Below are 24123 nucleotides of genomic sequence, written 5' to 3'. Positions count from 1 at the left end.
TATCACAAATCCAATTTACAACTCACAACTTCGATGTGGTTCTGCGTCATTTCTTGCATCCGTTTGACTTGGAGAATACAAAAAAAAAAACTGTTTGGCTGATTTATGACAAACATCTGTATGGACCAATGCAATCCAATACAAGTGGCACAGCTTTAATGATGCATGCATGTTCAGGGGTGGGTTGTTAGAGATGCATAATTTATGTTCAGTGTTTTAGCACTGGGGGGTCAACGTCACCTTTCACTGCGACCTCGGTAATAAACACATTTCAGACAGTGTCATAAAAACTGAAACACAAACTTTTGTAACGGCAGATAAGGCAGCACTGTTGTATTAGACTGCATTCAAGTCTACAGGTGTTCCTAATAAAGTGGTCGGCGAAAGGCTCATTCGTTTTAAATAAAGATTGAGACATCATTACATCTTGTTAACAAATGCATTTATTTTCTGGCAAAGTCTAATGTTTACACTGAAGCTGAAGATGACGTAAGAGCAGAAAGAGAACAACACGACAGAGTCAGATCACACAGCGACAGCCATCTTCTATGTGCTCAGGTCCTCGATCCAGATGTTAAAGCTAAGAGACTTTTCAACAAAAGCTAAGTTGCGAAGCGACGGAGCTGTTGCACGACTCGTTCTTCAATCGCACACGGTTCAGGGCAGGACTCTGACCTCTGACCCCGCGAACCTCACCTCTTGGCCTTCTTCTCCTTCATGATCTTCTTGCTCTCCTCTCTTCTCCGTTTATTGACGGGGTTTCGCGGGTCGTAGATCTCGAAAGTGTCCTCGTCCTGCATGTTGGCATCCTTGACTTTTCTGCTTTGCTCATCAAACTGCAGAACATGGCCCATCCTAAATCAGATGGAGAGAGGGGGGGGGGGGGGTGGAGAGAGTTCAAAGAACTGCAGCAGAGGATCCACTAAATCACTCATCTATAGAACTTTTACTCAAGGCTAGTCTTTTGCTTTCGTTTTGAGATGTTTGATTTCAATATTACCATTCACCAAGTATTAGGCCCCGTCCCAATACCTCCCCCTTAAAATTCCCACTTAGTTTGGACTGCCCTCAACCGTAAATTCCAATGTTGAAGTGGCTTCCCTATGGAATTGGGACACTACTATATGCAAATTAGCGTAGTGAACATAACGAACGTGCTAACCTACGTCACATGTTGACATTTCTACCGGTGGAGCGTGCTACTAGTTTAATTCAGGAAAAATGCCGGCGGATCCAGCTGTTTTTTATTCTCCGTCAATGCAGGTTTTTCTCCGTCCTCGTAAACGCTAAATCACAAATGTGATTGAAAGTCCGGGGTGTTCGTGTTCAAGTGAACGCCGGTACGCGCATTCCAAAACACCGTCAAAACTACCCAGATGTAGCAGAGCTAGCTAGCGGCTATTTTCCCAGTGCTTGGAGAGCGTTTGCCCGTCGTGTAGCTCTTCATGACGGGCAAACGCTCTCGAAGCACTCGGCAAATAGCCACTAGCTAGCTAGTTAGCTAGCTAGTTAGCTAGCTGCTTTCATAAATCGTCAGTTATTTTCTGACATTAGTGTTCAAAGCTCAACGGTCCTCTGGATGTATATCAAACCAACATATTCCAACACATTTCGACATTGTAAAATGCTTATTTGCGAAATGATATTGCAGCGAAATAGTTCCTCGCCGGATGTAGCCGCCATCTTTGCTGAATTCGCAAAGCATCATGGGTAATATCATCTTCTTCGTTTTAAGCTCGCATCAGGGTTGATTATAAAGGGCAAAATCACACTAACCCTTGCTCCCCCTACACGAGAACGCGCAAAATTTAGAGGTCAAGCAAAAATGTTGTGTTAGGGGAGGTATTGGGACGGGGTCTAAGTCTTACTTCTACTTTTTCCAACCAGCACATAATGAATATCATTCTTACTACTGACAAATAGTATAAAAAAAAACTGAAGTAGCTCTTGATTAAACTGTAATGAAATACAGTGAATAAAGCAAATCACTAAAATCAACTCAAGTACGTTCATAGAGTGGTGTGTCTGGATTTAATACACTCTTAGAAATAAGGGATCCAAACAGGTTCTTCAACAAGGGCTGAAGTTTTACCTGGAGCCATTTGCTTTTCCCAAAGAAAGGGTTTTTCAAGGGTTCTTGGTAACACTAATGGTTCCAGTAAGAACCATTTTGATCCAGAGAACCCTTTAAAACCCCCTTACCTGACCCGGGTCTGATATATAGTATAAGATGCTCATTCTTGGGTAATGGAAAACAACAATTCATACAATTAGGTAATTGTACAAAAACCTTCCATTTCTGCAAAATTTTAAATTTATTCAATTATTCACACTTCACATTTTACTCTGGACCTTTAAGTTGTCTTTTACCAAGTCTGTAAATTATTGAACTACGGACATCAAAGCAACATTCAAGTTATTAACTTCCATTTGGGGCAGTGGATCAACCCGTCAGAAAACATGACATCTCCTGACAGGGTCCCGACGAGCTTGGGTCGGGTATATTTGCATCGTGTGCATGCTCTCTGAAAATCTCTTGTATGTTAAGATGAGCAACAAAAAAACGGTAGATAACCTACGTTATGGCTGCTACCATATACCCAAACATTATGTGACTGATCGCCTCCGGCTCGGTGTGTGTGTGTGTGTGTGTGTGCTCTCGGCGCTCTCCTGCGTTCATTTGAAAACGGCAGGAGTTGTGACAGCTCATCTAGAATGTCATGGCTACAGTCTGGCAGACCCAGTGGGAGTTCTGCTGTGTGAGCGATGCCGCTTCTGATGATTCGTATAGCAGTCTCGGCGACGACGGCACACCGGCCGCACACAGGCCTCGGACTCATGTGGCTCCAGGACGCGAGTTCAACCTTATCAGAACCACAGTGCGCTGCCATGTTGTTGATGTGCCATAACGCTACAGAAGCCCTTTTTCTTGCCTTTTTTTTGCCCCCTTCCCCCCAATCCTCTCAAGTAAGTGGTGCAGATAAGGGAGTACAGAGGGGATAGTGAAACTCTTTTGCATTGAAAGTGTGAACCCTGTGAGGTTGTGTGTCTTAGCAGAGACCAAGGAGGAGGAGGAGGAGGAGGAGGAGGAGGAGGGGGTGAAGAGGGAGAGTCAAAATTTGTAGACACAGACACAGATGGAATAGTTTACCTCTTCTGGCCCAGACTTGACTTCCAATGTCTGAGCTGTAGTAACCCACATTCTGCTTGCAGTGCTCCTTAAGTGGCACAGACTTCCCACTGGTGTTTTTCTAGGACAGCTATGCTACTGCCCCAGTCCCTCCCTCCCTCCCTCCCATCTCACTCTACCTGTCGGTGGTGGTGGTGGTGGTGGTGGTGGTGGGGGGGCGCAGTGAGGCGACTGCGAGCGGCAGAGGCTCCGAGCGCCAGCCAAGGCTTCTCTCAAATTCATTAGGGCCCCCACACGCAGACAGACGTATACTTCAAGGGGGCTTCTCGAGACTAATAGCAACTACAGATTTTGTTATTCTACATCTCTCACACTCACACACACACACACACAGACACTTTGCTGGGATTCAAACACATGGTATTCATTTCAAACCCCTCACCCTGTGTAGTTAGACTTTGAGATCTTTGGTGAAAAACAGAATATGAGAAGAAAACACGGCGTCAGGGCCGATTTCCTGATGGCCAATCTGGTGGCTGCGGGGTGAAATCCCACCTTGACACACACACACACACACACACACACACACACACACACACACACACACACACACACACACACACACACTTAGTTGAACTTTCACACACATTTATCAGAACCTGAGGTGAGCTCTAGATCTGTCAAACGGTCAGGTTCATCATTCCCAAAGCCAAAGAGGTTTTCAGTTTGCAGTAGTCTCACTATTGTAATAAAGCTGTTTCTGTGTATCAGTGGTTTAACAGTGTAAAACCAGTAGAGGCTAATGAAAAGGGCTTTTTTTAATGCTCGACATTCACTGTCCATAAAACAATGTGTTTGTCAAAAACTGCTTCTTGAACTCTCCGGGAGCCCTCAGGACTCTGCTGCTAATATTTGCTACGGGGAACAGTGTCAGTGATTTAAAGTGTTAGCAGGGCAGCTCACACACGCCAGCTATTTGACTGCTGTATGTTTATCATATTCCTATAACTCAGATAGGCTATTGATTAGTGCCGGGCGCGTTAACGGTGGAAACGTTACTGACCGGAAAAATTGTTAGTAGTAACGCTAAAAACAGAGGCACACATACGCAGTACACAGGTATGCTAGTTATTTGTAGCGCTGCTCTTTTCCTTTAATAAACAGACCGCTCCGGTTCGACTGTAGGCACGCTAACTGACGCTAAAAGGAGCTAATGCAGCTAACGGGGCTAACTGGTAAGCGGTACCTGGAGTCCGGTGTCGCAGCACGTAAACATGACGTCACGCGTTTTTGACGTTAGCGCGCGTTAACCTGCACTACTACTGATATGGTTGCACATATGGGTAACATAAGGCTCTGGGGCAGGATCTGGCCCACAGGCCAGTTTTATCTGGCCCACAACCTCCACACAGTTGATCTAAAGCTGACTCTTGAATGCTGTGATGTTAGCAATTGTGACGTCAGAATAAAATTTCAGATGACAAACAGCCTCAGATGCAGAAATGTTGTGTCGGTTATGACATGGAACTCATTACTCTTCGATGACATATTTCTAATAAACTGATATAGCCGGTGTGAATAATGGTACCGATGACAATCTTCTCAATGAAGACAAATGACTTCCTGTGTTGACAGCCATCTCCACTAAACACCACGCGCACTTTTTTCAGCCTCACACTGACGTCATGGTTGGATGCGTCATGTCTGGCTTGTATACGATAAACACGCTCAGCAGAGAGATCTTGATTTCACGTTGACCAATGAAAAAGATAAATAAAATTGGGAGATAAACGACGACACGCTAAATCTTATGAGGCTTACTGACCATCCCGTGTCCTCATCTTCAGCGAGCTCCTCCACATCGTCCTCTGGAGTGTCAGTGATGGCCGAAGATAACTTGGACTTGAAGCTACTCAGAAGGGCCAGTGTCTGCGAGGCAAAGAAAGAAGAGAATTTAACGCCATTAGATCGCACAGTGAATGACTAACTGAGTCCCATCCACCCACATCTCCATTTTCTCCTGCTTTATCCTCCACACGATGGTTCACTAAATAACAACTTGTTTTACCTGTTGCTCTCTGGTTGAGCCCTTCTTTAGTTTCTGTTTCCTCAGCTCTTCATACTTCTTTCTTCCCTCCAGGTATTCGGCCACTGCCTCATTGGATGGCTTCTTTTCCTCTGGAGAGACGAAAGAGACATTTACAATAAAACATATTATCAAAAGTATATGATGCCACATTTTTATGTACACCCCATGTTGACACAGCATCATTCTTGCTAATCAAAATCAGCCAATAACAACTCCAATTGATTTAGCGACATAACTCGAAAAGTCGCGGACGGATTTGGATGAAATTTTCAGGAAATGTTCCAATTGGACCAGGAAGTGATTCAATTTTAGACGTGATCCGTAGATGCTATCACTATTTTTAGCTCTATTTTGTAGGGGGCTGAGCTGCCTTGGCGGAGGTCTGCACTCTCCGAGTGCTTTTCTAGTTGTTTTTGTTGACCAATTCGTCAATAAACATATAATTATTTGCCCGAGTAGCACAAAATTCCATCACACCCCAGGATCGAGGATTGTAATAATGAAAAAATATGGGTCAAAAGTGTCATAAAAAATGAAATGGTATTTTTAAATGACGCATCTTTTACACCAACCGCTGGATCTCTCCATGAAGCAAAAGTGACTGTATTTATCCTAACAAAACATAAGCAGTTATAAATATACTGTATATTTTCCCTTACAGGTGAACAATTTGTGCAAAATATCAAAATGTGATGGCAACACAATATGAGAACATTTTTTAAGAAATAACATAAAACAATCAAACATTTAATGACTAAATTGCAGCCTTTGAGATTTCAAAATGATTTATACTTAAATCCTATTCTAACGGATATATTTTAGTACATTCAGTACTTCAGGTACTGACATTAACTGAAAGTGAACATTGGATATTTGAAAGGAAAACAGGATGTTGACAGGGTGTTTACAACATCATTTCATTTGTTTCAGAAGAGCAGGAAATACAGCCATGGGTGCAATTTCCCCAGTTTTCTAAATGTACGTGTCATCTATCAAATTGGAAACAGAATACCTCGGATTAACAGAAATCCAGCAACTTAGATGACCTGGAATCTACGATATATCTACTGTGCAAAAGTTAAAAATAAATTCTCTGATGTAAGGCATCGACTTCTGGGGAGAGGAAAAATACCACTGCTTGACATGTTTTGGCAGTTGACGGATGAGCAGCTAAAACGGCCAGAACACGATCAGAGAGAAAAGACAGAAGGAAGTAATGCACGTCAAGCTGCGACGGTGACGGAACATGATAATAAGAAAAAGGGGGAAAGATGAGGCAACTTCGGGGCCTTCCTCTCATCTCTGACTGACGCTCTCTGCAGGAATCCAAACGTCTGCCAACCTTCGCACAGATGAAGCGGACGATGACCCCAACCTACTAACCCTTAACTTCATCATACTCAGAGATGACCTACATTATTATGTAACTGGAGAAAAAAACACATTGGCACTTTGTTCACGTGGTTTGATTCAAGAAATACCAAAGACACTGTCAGTAACTTTAGCTTTAAGTCTCTAATTTCTCTTGTGTTTCAGTTTAGCGTCATCTCAGTTTGATCTTTGCACTGTTGGTAGCCTACGACATAATTTAGCTGGAGGGGTAAAGTTACATTTTCACTCTCACCCACATGAATTGTTTGTTTTTGTAGTGCATATCACCTTGATAGAAGGTAGAACCTTTTTGTCCGCCTTAAAAAAAAGTAAAACGAAACTTAATGGACAGGAAATGACATCAGCCACAGAGGCTACTGGGAGCTAACAGCAGTTAGCATTTGGAAAAGTGATCATTTACAGGCTCTAGCAGGCACATTGCCGTCATATATAACATGTATCCACTGGACAGATAAATCCTCTGAGGCTGGAAGTTTGCGTAGAACTCTGTGCTGCACTGTGGAGCCAAGAATAGAACTTTTCGCGCACTTCCGGTTTTCGGATACCGTTGCCCTCGCCAGCACTCTCGCGCGTTTTAGGGACAAAACGGAGCTCCGCGAGACAACGATTCCAGGAATTTAGCTCATTGTGACGTCCAAGTGAGCGCGGAAGTCAACATCACGTGTTTTATCTCCTGTACTTAGACTGAGGAGGACCACAAAAACATGAGCGAGTCATCTTTTTTCACACTTTGCCGACCGATAGGACCTCCAGAGTCCCACATATAAGGACTTAAGTGATAAAAAGTGAAGAATCTAACAGTTCCAAATGAATTCTATGTGTTATCAAATTCCTACAGAGAGACTGTCGTCATGGGAGCCGTGTGGACACGAAGCCGGGAAATTATTTTCCACCAAACTGTCGCCCTGTGCAGCGGGTGCAACGGTGTCTCATCATGGCCGAACACGGGGACAATCAGGGTGCTGACATTAGTGTCTCATGCAGTTTATGTGCTTCTGTAAATCTCCCAGCTTAGACACAGAGTGGAGTCACAGAGGGGCAGACGGTGAGCAAAGTCTGCTGGAGCCCACTCTTTCCACAACAAAATGTGATGTCACACACCCACACACACACAGACACACACACAAGCACACACACACACACAGCCATGGCCAGAGCATGACCGCGTCACCACTCTGGCCCAAGCTGTGCCACTCCTGACTTGGATGCTCCGACACATTCAGCTTCACAAAACAAATGATGCAATGGAGAAAACATTTTGAACTTGTGAGAGCTGCAAAGTTATGACTTTCTGCCAATGTTTGTTTATTGTTTTTTTTTTTATCATGACGCTTCACTGTGGAAAAAAAATGTTGAGCAAAATCTACTAATGAGGACAAAAATACAGAAGAAATATAAAAAAAAAAAAAAAAAAAATATTGAGTGAGTTAATTTCAGGAAAAAAATACAGTGTATGCTGTATGGGATTCATTCAGCGAAATGTGCTTTAGAAGAGATGACAGCTATCAGTCACATATTTGACAAGTCGTATAACTACACTCTTAAATAAAAGTGCCAAGTAGAACCATATAAGGTTCTTCAGCTTGTCCTGATAGGAGAACCCTTTTTGGCCCCAGGTGGAGGGCTCCACCAAGAACCCTTTATTCAGGAAAGGGGTTTTAAAGAGTTCTCTGGATCAAAATGGTTCTTACTGGAACCATTAGTGTTACCAAGAACCCTTGAAAAACCCTTTCGTCGGGAAAGGGTTTTTCAGAAGCAAATGGGCCCAGGTAGAACCTCAGCCCTTGTAGAAGAACCCTTTTGGAACCCTTATTTCTAAGAGTGTAGGAGATGGTTTAGTTTAACTCCACATTGTAGACTAGTGACCAGCACTGTTACCTTACAGTAAAAAGACCCAGTTCGATGTAGGGCCTTCCTCCATGTATGAGTTTTCTCCGGGTAATGCGGTTTCCTTCCACGTTCCAAGAACATGTAGAGTTACTTCCATCCATCCATTATCTACCACTTTATCCTCCACCAGAGGGTCGTGGGGGGGTGTTGTGCCTATCTCAGCTGACATAGGGCAATAGGCGGGGTACAACCTGGACAGTTCGCCAGTCCATCGCAGGGCCACATATAGAGACAAACAAACCATTCACTCACACTCTCACACCTACGGTCAAATCAGAGTGACCGATTCACCCAATCCCCATATTGCATGTTTTTGGACTGTGGGAGGAAGCCGGAAAAACCTGGAGAAAACCCACGCACACACGAGGAGAACATGCAAACTCGAACCCAAGGAACCTGGGTCTTCTTGCTGCAAAGGCGAGAGCGCTGGAAAAATGGAATGCAACTTCAGGGAAAAGACTATGGATCAGTCACTTATGGCACGTGCTGTGCTATAACAGGGACTTGTAAAGCAGTTCCTTTTTGGAACCCGGAGAGAACATGCAGAGTTACTTGAACACTCTAAATTAACTAGTTGTGAATGCAACTGTCCAGATTGTACCATGCCTTTTGTCCTGTGTCAGCTGATATTGCCTCCAGCGCCCCCCCATGATTGAGTGGTAGGCATGGTACATTTGGAGTTATTGATCAATTATTTCACATTAGCCGTGTAATACTTGCAAAACTCCTCCGATTGACCGAGAAGAAAAGGTTGTATTAGCGGGGGGGAAGAAAAGGAGTTCACCTCAGAAGAAACCCAAATAAAAGAGTTCCACGAGGTGTTTGACATTTTTTCTCAAAAACTCATAAAGCACTCGTGTTTCTCTGGGCTTTCGGGGCTGTGGAAACTTCAAATACTGAGCAAATGCAGCTCTGCAAATCTAAGTGTCACACACTTCCCCCCCCTCCCTCAAAGAAGTCTGCTCCGCTGCTGGTGGGGCAAATCTTTTTTTTTTTTTTTTCCCCTCATGATTTATGAGACACAGCAAGTGAGCTCTCCCTCTATTCTCTTCCCCCACAATCTCCTCGTATGCGCTTCATCCCTGCTGCAGCCTGTGACATGCTGGATGCTGACTGATGATGCCCTCAGGTCCTACTCGGTGAACACACACCATCACCTCTTCTCCAGCTGTTGTCACTAACTACCATCTTTGAGTTTGATGGCCTTTCTAACTACATTCCTCCCCTCTTCTGTCACCTGGGTTCAAGGGAGCAACAAATCAAACCGCCCGATGTTGTAGCAACGCGGGGCTGTTGTGGACGTACTTGCGTAAGACCAAAACGGTTCTTCTTCTCCGCGCAGCGACGATTAACAGCTTTTACAGAAGAGGCAAAGCAGCGTGGCACTGTGCTCATTAATCAAAGACACATCAAAAAAAAAAGAAACTTTAAGGTCAACGCCACCTATCATCGTCAATTATGCAACTAAAAAGAGCGTTTATATGATCGTATTTCAGAGGTGTCCAGTTAAAAACCTGCTCTAACCTGACTAACCTGCTCAAAAACAGTCGTGGTGTATCGAGAGAAAGTTAAACTTAAATAATAATATTCTTTAAAGTCAACAACATGAACGACACCAGTCTTATGAGACATTCCGAGCACACTGGCAGAACCTGTATAATAATCTAAATGGGATAAAGACATGATGTGACATCATTTAGGGTGGGTGTTAAATGGACAGTGGTTTCAGCTCAGCACTCTTATTTTTGGCTGCGACGCCCGGCGTTCATGCCAAAAACGGGGGAAAACCAGACGATGGGAACGTGCTGCAGTTTAAAATTCATTTTATTGTGTATACATGATATTGGACTTTTTGCCGATATTCAATTTTCTTAAACTTAAAAACACGATTATTTCAAACGATGACTCATTGATATAAAGCTAAAAACAAATGGAATTTATTGCACGTAAAAAAGTGCCTTTGAACAAGAAATGTTGAATGAACCTTTTGAATATTAAAATAACTATAAATGATTGTATGTATATTGTACTTATGCTGCTTGTTTAACCCAGGGATTCTACTGAATGTGTGTGTGTGTGTATATTTGCCAGATGACGAGCAGGACAGGAAGTCAGACAGAATAAAAGCCCCCCAACAACCAGGAACCTTCACCGATTTTGTTTTTTTGTTATGGTTTGGGGTCATAATCAGAATTGAAAGTTCCGATTAAATGCATAGCCCTAGCATATCGTTATGCTCAAATCATTCGTATAGACTCTTATAAGGGTTCCAAAATGGTCCTACTACAAGGGCTGAGGTTCTACCTGGCTGGAACCATTTGCTTCAAGGGTTCTTGGTAACACTAATGGTTCCAGTAGGAACCATTTTGATCCAGAGGACCCTTTATAACTCCTTTCCTGAATAAAGGGTTTTAAAGGAGTTCTTGGTGGAAGCTGAAGAACCTTATATGGTTCTACTTAGCACTTTTATTTCTAAGAGCGTAGGGATACTTACTTATCATTACTGACTAATGTGGTGATTGGTCCGTCCTTATAACATCTTAAAAGAAGCAGCTATGAAGCCCAACGTGTTCATTAAAAATATAGTATTCATTTTGCAGAGATATTAAAATAAAGATTAACAAATATTCTTTAAATGAATATTCTGTTAATTGATCCAGGTCAAATATGAAGCCCGCCACTACATTACTTGTTATTAAATTAGATTAAATATAAATGTGTATGATCTGGACAGTGTTGTTGTTGTTGCTGTTGATGTTAGCGAAGTTTGCCTGATTTGATTGAAGTGACACAGTATTTTGGGACGAATACACAGTTTTCGCCCACTTTACATGATTCAAATTCTACGAAGGCCATAGAACGGTCTTTTTTCCACATGTTTGGCGTCATCTCATTATTATGTCGAATGGTTAAAGAAGACAAACTTTGATCACGTAGAACAGGGCCGCACGTCAGCGCCGTGGTTAGAGATGTCGGAACCGCAGCGAAATTGGACGTCATTTTAAATCCTGGTTCCGGTTGACTGGGACTGTTGTGTGGGAAATTTGCATGACTCCCCAACCCCCTCCTCCCCCCTTTGTGAGTGGGTTTTCTCCACAATCCAAAAACACACAGACTGATTTTACTTTAATGGGAATGGGGGTATTGGTCAGTAAAGTAAAGAGGGTTTCCAAGTTCCGTCTGAGGGGAGGCTCGCATAGTTGACCTCCGCCAAGGAGGTGTATGTTTTCGCCAGAGTTTGCTTGTTTGTCTGTCTGTCCGTTAGCAACATAACACGAAAAGTCACGGACAGATTTGGATGAAATGTTCAGAAAATGTCCGCAATGGGACCAGGAACAAGTGATTCAATTTTGGGCGTGATCCGTAGACGCTATCACTGGTTACAACACGCAGGCGCGCCAGCAGGGTGTATTTAGTAGGCACTAAGCTGCCTTGGTGGAGGTCTGCACTCTCCGAGTCCTTTTCCAGTTAATCCATATAATTAAAATATGATGCTGCTTCACATTTTCTCCAGGAGCCTGTGACATCAGTGTCGGGTGTGGTTACAGGTGCAACCAAGCACTTGTCTGTATACAAAGTTAGTCTTTAATCAAGAAGGCTGCAGGCAGCCATGAAAACAGCCGCACATTAGCTTTGCAATCGTGCCTTAGCCTGAGTAATGGCAAACCTGTGCGAATCAAAAAATGGGCCGGTGAATTAAAATGGCAGCCAACAGAATTAGAAGTAAGATGTTATGTGGAATAAATCACACACTTTCCCATACGCTAAAGAGCCTTTCACTACATATATATGTGTTTTATATACTGTGTACATATCGTATAAACTTTAATTCACCTTTTTAAAATGCACCATGCCATGTGTGGAAAGCCTTGGCCTTGGTGGTGCTACTTTCAGTGTGTTTTGGTCTGTGTCAGTCTCAAGTCTTCACACAACCTTGACAAATTATACATTGTTTGAAAGCTCAAACTCTCCCCGTTCTATTTCCAAAAAAGTGTTTGGAAACGCATGTCCATAAAAGGTACAACAACAGTGGCATACTAATTTATTTATGCCAAAAAAACAGACTATTCTGCCCCGTTTGTGCTTATGTGACTTTGAAAGTAGTTTTGTGTTAATACCATTGGAAGCAGACCAACAACTGGAGCCAAAATGACTGGACTAGACTTTTAAATTAAGGGCTTGTGTTTGATAAAGGTTTAAAATGAGGCCTTCGTTCTGGTTTGAAGAAAAATTATTTTGAAACACTTAATGTGCGTCTACATCTACACAGTTGTCTAATAGAGTAGGACTTTATATAATTTATGATTCATATTTAATGCATCTTTAAATCGTTTAGACCTGAAACAATTACTTGATGAATCATTAAGCTGACTGAAGAACAATGAGTAACTGATTTATGGAGCATATTACCTGGTACCAGGGAACCTTTTTAAGGGTGTTTTCACACCTGCAGCATTTGGTGCTCACCAAACGTGTTTGGTCCCTTGGTTCGGTTCGTTTGCGTAGGTGTGAATGTAATCTCTGTACTTTGGTACGCACCAAATCAACAGGTCCGAAACCTCAGCACCGTGGTTTTGCATCGTCCTCTTCCCAGCTTCAATCCCCACCGGGCGCGTTAAGGCTGCCATGAGCGATGCCTTGCGAGTTAGCCGTATTCACACAAGAAGCTGCGGCGCGCCCGGTGGAACTGCTCAAATTGATTAGAGTGGCAGCGATCAGCTCCACTGATCCGGGGTTAGTCCGGTTCCAGTGCCGATGGTCTATTTTGGTTCGTTTAGAACTATGCATATGTGAAAGCAAACCGTACCCACGCCTGTTTGCTACATTGCAACATTGTTCTGACTGGTACAGACCAAAGCAATCGAACTATAGGTATGAAAGCGCACTTAGTATCTGCTCGAGCCGAACATTGCTGAACTGTATATCAGTTCAAAAGACTTAAAAATCCTAAAAACGTGGGCTAATCTCAAACAACTACCAAGGAAATGTCTAAAATTTCAATATTCAACAGAAGACTCTGGTGTATTTAGCGACAGCACTGCTGATCCCGAGCGGCTACACAAAAAAACGCCGCTGTATTTAGCAGTGGCAGTTTTACATGCATAGATTTCATTTTATATGCATCACGTATGAACAAAAAACAAACCTACACTCACCAAAGGGAGAGAGGCACGTGAGTGAAAACAAGGCCAGCAGTTGACCTTCACAAAGAAGGCAGCGCAGAACCAGGAGGTTGATTTAAGCTTTAAAGGATGACAGTGCCGTTCCTTAATGTGTCTGAGGCTTGAACTGCTGCGCGGCTTCTCCAGCGGGATGATATAAAACAAGCCCTCGCCACAGTGCTCTTCTGTGGCCGCACTGAGCTTTAAGATTTATAGCGACTTGCACAGACATCTGTCTCCCCTGCAGTGGCCACTGGCCCGTGACATCTAAGAATTTCATCTAATGGAATTAACTTTTACTTCCAAGATAGAAATGTAATGAAGAACTCTTAAAGAGAAACTTCTGCCTGTGGCTAAGCTGCCAAAGAAGCTCAAAACAATGAGCAGAGACTAAATACTGTGAAAGAGATCGGAGGGACCTTGGGGCTAGACAGAGAAATTGCTGGTCTACTGCTGCCTCCCTTAGTAAGTTTGTGTTGCTCAGGTAAATTCAAATAATAACACATTTTAACTTCAATGCCAGTGTTCTGTGAGGTAAAACCCATGGTTTTTGTTCATGGACTTTGGTGCAGTAGAATGAGCAGTTTACAAAGTGACAAACTTCAGTTTGCTGTTGAAAAAATGGTGTGAAACAACAAGGTAAAAGAGTGAATATATTCTTGAGAAAGTGTACACATAAACACCTCTTACTACTGAGAGATGAAGAAGAACAAAATTAGGTTTTTAATGAGTCTGATGATACAGATATCTGAACACAAAAGAGGAATTTAACCGTTAGAAAAAGTAAATCATGTGTTCATCATTGGGTCTGTTGGGGGACCCGAGCTGAGGAGGCGGTCTCTAATCCCACCTGAGGAGGGACTGTGTCCATGCAGCTCAGGAATGTGGACACATGAGTCCTCAAATCACCCCTTCATGTGTTTTTTTGTAATCAGATCTGTGTTCAGACTGGAAATTAGTGCTGTCAACTTGTGATCAGATCACTCAGGATGGATGTTAATACCAGGTCTGAACGGGGCCTTGAGCTGAAGTAGATTTAACCAGGTATGCCTTTTGTTAGATGGCTTAAATCGTTGTATTTTTCCCGTTATCGCTGGTCGCCGCCATGTTTTTTGTTGAGCTCCCTCCTAACCACGCCTCTCGACACAGGAAGTGTGCAGAGTGCATTCACTTGTATGTGAGACACAGATTATGTGCTCAAGTACCTCATACAACCCCACTTAAAGGAGTAAGTAAAAGGAAACTTAAGGGACAGGAAATGACATCAGCCACAGAGGCTACTGGGAGCTAACAGCAGTTAGCATTTGTAAAAGTGATCATTTGTAGGCTCTAACAGGCACATTGCCGTCATATATAACATGTATCGACTGGACAGATAAATCCTCTGAGGCTGGAAGTTTGTGTAGAACTCTGTGCTGCACTGTGGAGCCAAGAATAGAACTTTTTGTGGACTTCCGGTTTTCGGATACCGTTGCCCTCGCCAGCGAGACAACAATTTCAGGAATTTAGCACATTGTGACGTCCCTATGAGCGCGGAAGTCAACATCGCGTGTTTCATCTCCTTTACTTAGACTGAGGAGGACCACAAAAACATCAGTGAGTCACCTTTTTCCACACTTTGCCAACTGAGTCCCAAATATAAGGATTTAAATGATTAAAAAGTTGATTTTGCATAATACGGGACCTTTAAGAAATCCTGAACTCTCCCTTTAAGATTGAAGAACAATATAGAGGAACAGAAATCTTGAACCAATCTGCAGCACGTCATGAGTGTACTCACTGTCTGAATAAAAAAAACAACAACATAAAACCATCCGAGTTTGTGGAGACAAGAACAATGTTTGAGCAACGAAATCCTGTCATGGTCTCCAGTAAATGTTGGCTAATGGCAATCCCATAGTTAGGCTGATTGCTGCAGAACACACACCCCCCCCCCCCCCTTCTCCATCCTCATGAAAAACATTAAGTTGCACCACAACACAACCTCAAGCTAAGCTCTGCGCCTAAGTGGTTTCTGTCATTTTCAAAAATGCGTTCCCGCATTAGCAAAAAATCCCAAAAATTGACTGCATCGTGACATGTCTGAGACTTGAGGAGCATTTTTTTTTTTTTTTTAACAGAATGACAAAATGACCAAAGCTGCAAACTCACAAACAGACACAGTTTGACGTGCAACTGTGGTGGCCACTCCACAGTTTTTATTCCCGCAATTTTCACAAAAATGCAGACCCTTTCGTCTGCAGCTAATTGACAAAATCAGAGGGATGCCTGTCTCAGTGTCCATTAGCAGGGAATGTAGCAGAGACCACTGTCTTAGAGACATTTTCCATTTTTTTTTTTTTCAAACATCAATAAAAACAACAAATTATGGTCAGAGACGTGTGCAGTACATTATCCCCAAAAAAATATCTTAGTATAATGGGCAACAGTGACACACATCAGTTGGTAAATATGGGAGGATGAAAGACGCTTACTCACCCTCCTCCTTGACTTCATCGACAGCAGGTTTTAAACTTTCTTCTTTCCTTTGCTTTATGGCCTGCAGATCCTTTTTCAGCTGTCGTGCTTCTTTGCGTAATTCCTCGCTGTGGGCAAAGAGGATATAGCATTTTAGCTTAATACGTTCAGTTTAAAGGTGCCATATTATACCCTATTTCTCTAAGTTAACCTAGTTCCCGGTGTCCTAATGAACGCTTTGGTCAAAATACCATAAGGAGCATGGTAAAAGAAAGTATGGTAAAGTAAAACAAAACTTATGGGTCAGGATATGAGGAGGCTAACAGCAGTTAGCATTTGGAAAAGTTCAATCACCCTGGCAAAACAGCCCTGTTCAGAACGCTCTGTTTAGTAGCATCTTTTTAGGTCCACCTTAAAAAACAGTCAAACGAAACTTAAGGGACAGGAAATGACATCAGCCACAGAGGCTACTGGGAGCTAACAGCAGTTAGCATTTGGAAAAGTGATCAATTGCAGACTCTAGCAGGCACATTGCCGTCATATATAACTTGTATCCACTGGACAGATAAATCCTCTGAGGCTGGAAGTTTGTGTAGAACTCTGTGCTGCACTGTGGAGCCAAGAATAGAACTTTTCACAGACTTGTATTTTACGGACAAAGCGGAGCTCCACGAGACAACAATTCCAGGAATTTAGCGCATTGTGACGTCCCAGTGAGCGCGGAAGTCAACATTGCGTGTTTTATCTCTTGTGCTTAGACTGAGGAGGACCACAAAAACATGAGTGGGTCATCTTTATTCACACTGCCGACTGATTGGACCTCCAGAGTCCCAAATATAAGGATTTAAATGATTAAAGGGTTGATTTTGAATAATATAGGACCTTTAACAGCTAAAAAGACGGTAAAAAAAACATATACATGAATGCATGATATTATCTACACAATATGTGTATTGTCAGATTATAGATAATATGACTAATGACTACAAATAAGCTAAATAGGCTGCTACCTCCTTGACTTCAGTAACAGACAAGAATGACAGACCACATACCACACATGTATAATGAAGAGTTAATAGACCTTTGTCTGTATTGGCTACTGCTGTAAACAACATATACAGATCATTTACAAAATAATACATTATTGCTCTGATATGAGCTGGTCTTTAACATAGTGATTCTCATAAATCCCATGCTCTTTGACAGCATCAGGAGGGGAGCTAGAGGTTGAGCAGAGTCACGTCAGGAAAACTGTCAATGTGTTTCTTGTTTACAGATGAGTAATTGTCCAACTAGCAGAACAAAGGTTGTTTTTTTTAAATAACCTATTAAAATTACGTCATTCAGTGGTCGTCGTGAATGTAATCACCCTGGTGCACTTATTGCATTCCTTTTCACTCTTTATATCATTATATAGACTGTAGTTAAGTGCTTTTAAAACATCTATTTGGTCACATAACATTTTTACTGCGTTAAATCCCACATCAAGATCACATCAGTCAAAAGAGACATGTCTAATGTCAAGCGAAGACCAAAGAGTCGCAAAATTACTTCCAGCCAGTCCTATGGGGAAAAGATGCAAGTTCCACGTCAAGACTGAGACCAAAATGAAGTCCAGTCAAGTCCCAAATAAAACTAATCATGGCTTCATACACTCTTAGAAACAAAAGTGCTAAGTAGAACCATATAAGGCTCTTTGGCTTGTCCTAATAGGAGAACCCTTTTTGGCTCCAGGTAGAACCTTTACCAAGAACCCTTTTAAAACCCTTAATCAGGAAAGGGGTTTGAAATTGTTCTCTGGATCAAAATGGTTCTTACTGGAACCATTAGTGTTACCAAGAACCCTTGAAAACCCCTTTGTTCGGGAAAGGGCAAATGGTTCCAGGTAGAACCTCAGCCCTTGTAGAAGAACCCTTGTGGAACCCTTATTTCTAACCTCGATTATCTGTCAATACCGAGTTGTTTTACATCTTTTAAACCATTAAGCTGTTCAAAACACATGTCCGTGGCCATTTCCGAAACATAACGCTCCAAATGTCGAACAAATATTCTGCTCCTATTAAAAAAGAAATACACAGCCTACAACACAACTTAAAAATGATACTGCTGTTTTGATGTGCATTTTTACAGTCCGTACTTAGTGAAACATTTATGTGATGTTTAAATGTTTTAGATCATATCATATATTACATTTTCTTGCTTTATGATGTACGATCTAGTCATTTTGATCAACATCAGACCAAAATTGATACGTCTCATCCTTAAGGCCAATAAACTCCCAATCCTGTCCTTAGTCAAAACCTTCAAGTGCCAAGTAGTAAACCAATCGATCCATATTTGAGTCCCAAGTTGATTTAGGTAACTCTCATCACGTCAAGTTTCCAGTCAAACGCAACAGATCCCATTAAAGTCTTTGGTCGAGGCAGTCGCAAGACAGAGACTCTGATGCAAAATCCCAAGTTCAGACCAACATGTTCTGAAGATAATTGCCAAAATGAGTCAAGAAAAGCACATAAAATGTCTCCAGATCAATACCTCCTAAGTCAAGTCCAAAACTCCATACCCAGTCTCCATACCAGGCCGAGTTGTCAGGTCAGGTAGTCCCATTCTTTAGACCCAGTCATGCATAAACATATGCACACAATGGACAAAATAAATGTCCCATGATAACTTGAAATATACAACCGTCTAATATTGTTAGTGGCAGCAGTAATAAAAAAAAACTGTATTCCTTTCCCAGAGTTGCACTACATAAAGTGTTACGGGCACCATAACCCTTATTAACCTCTATAAAACCTTTAACTAGATGACAGAGGAAGGCCAAGGCACATTTTTGAATCCTTGATTGAAAGTAGCATCCGTTGGCGCAAAGCCCGGTACATTCAAGGCTAAATGTGAGTCTGAAGTGAGGCCAGCGATGTTGATTATTGTTCCCCTTTCACTTGATTGAGACTACCGTCAGTTACATAGCAGAAATATCATTTTTTGCACTGCCCGACAACTCGTTTTTTGTCCCATCTGCTCGCGGAGCTACAGAGCTCAGGTAAGCTGCACAAGTCTGGGCCCCAGGCCTAGAAACATGCGAGGCATCTCCAGACAAAACAATGGCTGCCTTTGTTTCTTACATCTGCTTCTCCCGAACTGACATTCATTTATATCCATCTCTCTCCTTTTATCTGGAACGTTCATTCTTGCGTTTTGCGGCCTTCCAACAGTCTTATTAGTATCTCGATTTAACTCTCCGACATCGTCTGCAGCGAGACGTCGAGGCATCAAACTGAGTGACATTTTTTTTTTTTTTTTTTTTACTCCAAGTGCCTCTACAAATATTAACAGCTGTGGCTGACTTGATGTCATGTCTCCTCCTCGTTAGCTTCCCTGCTGCTCCTGAGGATACACATGAGGAATCAGTCAGACATGCAGTTGTTAGTGCTCTGCTTTGCTTAAGGAAAAAAAAAAAAAAAAAAAAAAAAATGTTGCAGCTGAATCCAGACTCCAGTTGCCAAGAGCAAAGCAAAGTGGTTGGCAGGGTCAGTCTTGGCCTGTGTGAGGAAGCCTCCTGCTCAGCTCTGTCTAGAAGCAATGACAACAAACTCTCTTTTTCTGGGACACATTTTACATATACTGTAGTAACGGTAATGCAAGTCATATGCGACAAACCAGAGGTGGGCTGAAAAACATTCGAAGGGATTCAAGACAGACTGTTGGCATCCATATAAATTTAAAATATGGCCGCTTTCTCTTCTGATTTAAAATGTGTAATTACTGCAGTAGGTGGGCAAAATAATATGAATATAAATGTTGCAAGTCAGTGATGGTCTGCACACAAGACTGTTTATTATATTGAGGTAATTGAACTCTTTAGAGAACGTCATCGTGCATTCTTTGTAAGGGACTTAAAACTGTAGAGTGTAAGTTTTAGAAATGAACGAATGTCTGTTGTATTCAAATCATCGTCAAAGAGTCCACACAATTAAAGTCGTATTCACACCTAATACTGCACTTTAGTGAAATTAACCAAACCTTTGAATAACCTATTCCCCTCCTTGCCTGAGGCGGCGCTGTGACAAGAATCATCATCAAATCATATGGTTTTATGTGAACATACGACACATATACGCCGCAACAATGGGCTCACGCATTTTCTCCTGGCTATCGTTCTACACGCGTGTATGTTGTGTGGTTGTGTTTACCCACAATGCACTGCTTTGTACCCACAATGCCATGCGTTGTAGTCCACTTCCTACGTTTGGTTAGCTCGAAGAGAAAAACCTATGCTATAGGCGGACCAGACCTTCCCAAAACGAACTAGGATTCAAATTAGAAGGGCTGGACTCAAGTCTATCAGCTCCAAATAACTGTCCGTGTGTCACGGTACAGCAGTGACATTTCTGTGCTGCACACAGGAAGTGAATAGTTTGCAAACCTGGGAATTTTTTTGCTGGAAAGCAACAGTGCTAACCCTAACCCTACACTCTTAGAAATAAAAGTGCTAAGTAGAACCATTTAAGGTTCTTCGGGCTTGTCCTCATCTTAGAACCCTTTTTGACACCCTTTCCCTTCGGGAAAGGGTTTTTCATAAGCAAATGGTTCCAGGTAGAACCTCAGCCCTTGTAGAAGGACCCTTTTGGAACCCTTATTTCTAAGAGTGTAACCCAGCTTAAAACATTAGAAGCTCCAATCATTTATGAATTCCACACTTGCCATAATGACCATAATACCAGCTAAATTGTACACACTGTACAGTATCTTTCATTCATTATTAATGATGAAATACATAACAGAACACTGAGTATAGGGTCGAGGCATGTCTGCAGAAGGAGCTCTGAGGACTGATTGTGGTTTTTAGTGATTGAGATTTGAATGAGTGATAATTAAATGTTGTTAAATTGCAGCTTTTTGTGGCTATATAATTGCACAGGCTAACGTTCTCTATTTGGATGCTTCTTGACATGACTGTGCGACGTGTACGTTTTAATTAAGTGCAATCTGTGTCGAGCACGACTTGAGACCGGGCCTTTTCTCCAGGACTGAGAAGGTCAGCTTTCATACACGCGTTATGAGTATTTTTTGCAGAGCTTTGGAGTGAGTGATCATTTTCTGCCTGCCTTGACACGCTGCCATTCAGAAAACAAGAGAAGCATCCAAGGCAACGGCCAAACAATCAGCTCCACAACCCCGCTGCCAACGAAGAGAAAGAGGCCAGAGAGCACAGGGAAAAAGCCCCAACAACACCTGTTACGACACACCTTGGGGCTGAGCAAAAAAAATTCCTCCTCCTGGGACCCTCACCTCACATCACTGAATAGTACAAATAGTTTTGCTTCAACACACTTTGACTTGTCTGGATGACTCAAAATGTGTTCATCAAAATACTGCAGAGTCACAAGGCAGGGACAGTTTAATATCTGATTTTGGAGGGCAATTATCTTGAGAATTCAGGCTGTAATGCAAATACTGTTAAATATGCTCTTCATACTATCCTCATATATTTGATAAAATAAACAACTTTTTCCTAAAACTCATCGTTATGACGTTAACACCTGCTAACAACTGCGTGGTATAATGGTGATCACCGGTGTTTTAACTGATTCTCTTGGTCAGAATAGCAGCAAGTAAGTGATTTCACAAACATGCTAGTCTGAAAAAAGGAAGGAAAAGCAGTTATAGACAGTATTTTCTGGCATCACTATTGTTTTAAATGTGTAAGATGTATTCATTTATAGCACTACTATCATGTCTAATGATGTCATGACAACCAGAAGGTAACTAAGATAGTAGTTATTCAAACATAGGAAGGTGTAACACAAACAAATCCCATATCTATGCAGCTGCACTCTTAGAAATAAAAGTGCTAAGTAGAACCATATAAGGTTCTTCGGCTTGTCCTCATAGAAGAACCCTTTTTGGCTCCAGGTAGAACCTTTTTATAAATCTTCCACCTTTTAAAACGCTTTATTCAGGAAAGGGGTTTTAAAGGGTACTCTGAATCAAAATGGTTCTTACTGGAACCATTAGTGTTACCAAGAACCCTTGAAAAACCCCCAAAAACCCTTTCTTTGGGAAAGCAAATGGTTCCAGGTAGAACCTCAGCCCTTGTAGGAGGATCCTTTTGAAACCCTTATTTCTAAGAGTGTACGGTGGTGGCAGAAGTAATCTGAGGGTCTGAGCTTGCTTGGCAAGATACATTGAGTATAAAATGCAAATCAATGAACGTTAAACAACGTCCCCTTTTGTGTTAAAACAATACGTTTAGTACAGTTCACTCACATTGACATATTATAAGGCAGCAGGTGAACCTTTGTTCAACTACCGTTGTTATTGTGATGATAATAGATTTAAGAAGTTCACTGCATCCCAGTCCATGTGAGGTATGCATTCATAAGCAGTCGACTAAAAAAAAAAATCATTACAATCAGTACAGGTGAACAGCAACATCATAAGAATGAAATTAATGAGGATTTAGAGCAGTTTATAGAGTAAACCTTGTGCCTGTGACTCACCGTCTGCCCCAGAGAAGATTCAACCACCCGCCTTTACCTCACATCCATATATGTAAGAGAGGAGACTGCTAATCATTAAAAAAACACACGAAAACACTCGGCTGTTATCATTAGTTACCAGATAAACAGAGTGAAATGAATCAGTTTTGTGACTCGCTGCCAGTCCTTGCAGCCCCGGCTCTACCTGTGGTGCTGCCAGCTACTGTCACTGATTCAGAAAACTAAAAAAAAAAAAAAAAAAAAAAAAGGAGTGCGAGAGAAACCCAGAGAGCTGTGGATGATTAACTTTTCATAAAGAAAGCATATGAAGTGATTGGCAGTAAACCAAGAAGTCTCTCATGATTCAGAGCCTTGCATTTAATACTCTGTCTGGCAGGAGTCTGAGGCTGACACAGGAATTCGACAACCTTAAAAATAGTACAGTGATGACTGTATGGTTCATCAAAAATTCAGTAGTTTTCCAAAATGCACAAAACAGGCGTCCTTGCCTTTTTTGGATTTCTCTGCATTCTCATTTTCCAGCCCTTCAAGAAAGTGACTTGTAAGAAATGCAGTCGCTGATGAAATCAAAGAGTTTTTTACTTAAGTTTAAAATATAGCGACGGCGCAAAACGTGACAAGTCAAGTATATGTTTAGGAGTCAAATTTACCACGTCTTACTTAGTGTAAGTACGCTTCAAGGATGGCAGCAGCAGCAGCAGCAGCAGCAGCCGTGGCTACGGCGGCGGCTTCTTCTGCCTGCTACGGTGGATTCAAAGCGGTCTAATGACTGAGCAAGTGATGTACATGAATGTGCTAGAATAACAAGGCGGCTGGGTGAGCTCCCCTTGGGGGGCAGTCCACGGTTTGGTCAAAAGCCAAGGAGAACTGTGAGCTGCAGCGGAGGAATCCAACCTCAACACAGGAATTTGCATGACTTTGCAGAGTGATCTAGAGCAACACATTAGCCACGCAGTGGACCAAGGTTCCTCTTTGACAGAGTGGTTCATCTGCCTCACAGTTATCGACCATAGACTTAGCACTATCCTAATCTTTATCTTAAAGCGGCCATAGAACGGAAGTTCCAATTAAAGCCCAATTTATACTCCTGCGTAAAGTACTCTACGTAGGTTACGCAGAGCCCTCTGCGTCGTCTCCGGCTCCATCAAGTGTCCGTCAAGGGACAACGGAGACGGCAAGGGCTGTGATTGGTCCCTAGGACAGGCCGAGCTAACGCTGCTCTGTGCCGGCTCACGGTGCGCACCGAGCGTCCACAGAGGCGGAGCTGATCACCGCCGACAACGTCGCTGCCAAACTATAAATATCTTAATACACACAGCACATGTTAAGACTCTATATGGCCAATTTCTCGCCTCAAATTATCTTTAAACTGCGTTCCGTGACACAGAAAGGTGAGAAACCTAGTTGTTATTCCGCTGCAACAACAACAACAACAGTCTTTCTCTCTCGGACGCCGTTGCTCACTGTAGCACAAAAGCACAACGACCCTGCGTAGCGACC

At 42.3% G+C, this 24123-nt stretch overlaps 1 protein-coding gene across 2 annotated transcripts in view; it reads right to left on the bottom strand.

The window, feature by feature from the left end:
- Positions 1-553: 553 nt before the first annotated feature.
- cwc27 (CWC27 spliceosome associated cyclophilin) overlaps positions 554-24123 on the bottom strand; it is a 31553-nt gene continuing 7983 nt past the window's right edge. Inside the window, exons 11-14 of one of the 2 annotated variants that reach the window (XM_083900349.1) lie at positions 16142-16248; positions 5199-5308; positions 4956-5059; positions 554-855 (exon numbers count right to left, since the gene is read on the bottom strand). In XM_083900349.1, the coding sequence (XP_083756475.1) occupies positions 693-855; positions 4956-5059; positions 5199-5308; positions 16142-16248 (484 nt within the window). In that variant the 3' untranslated portion in view covers positions 554-692. Of the gene's footprint in view, positions 856-3566; positions 3686-4955; positions 5060-5198; positions 5309-16141; positions 16249-24123 lie in introns of those variants that run through there. The other variant, XM_083900350.1, reaches the window with a different exon arrangement.

The sequence above is a fragment of the Microchirus variegatus genome, assembly GCF_963457635.1.
Source record: "Microchirus variegatus genome assembly, chromosome: 1".
In the NCBI taxonomy this organism is placed as follows: domain Eukaryota; kingdom Metazoa; phylum Chordata; class Actinopteri; order Pleuronectiformes; family Soleidae; genus Microchirus; species Microchirus variegatus.
The sequence above is the reverse complement of the archived record's forward strand: the minus strand, read 5'-3'. Positions and strand labels throughout refer to the sequence as shown.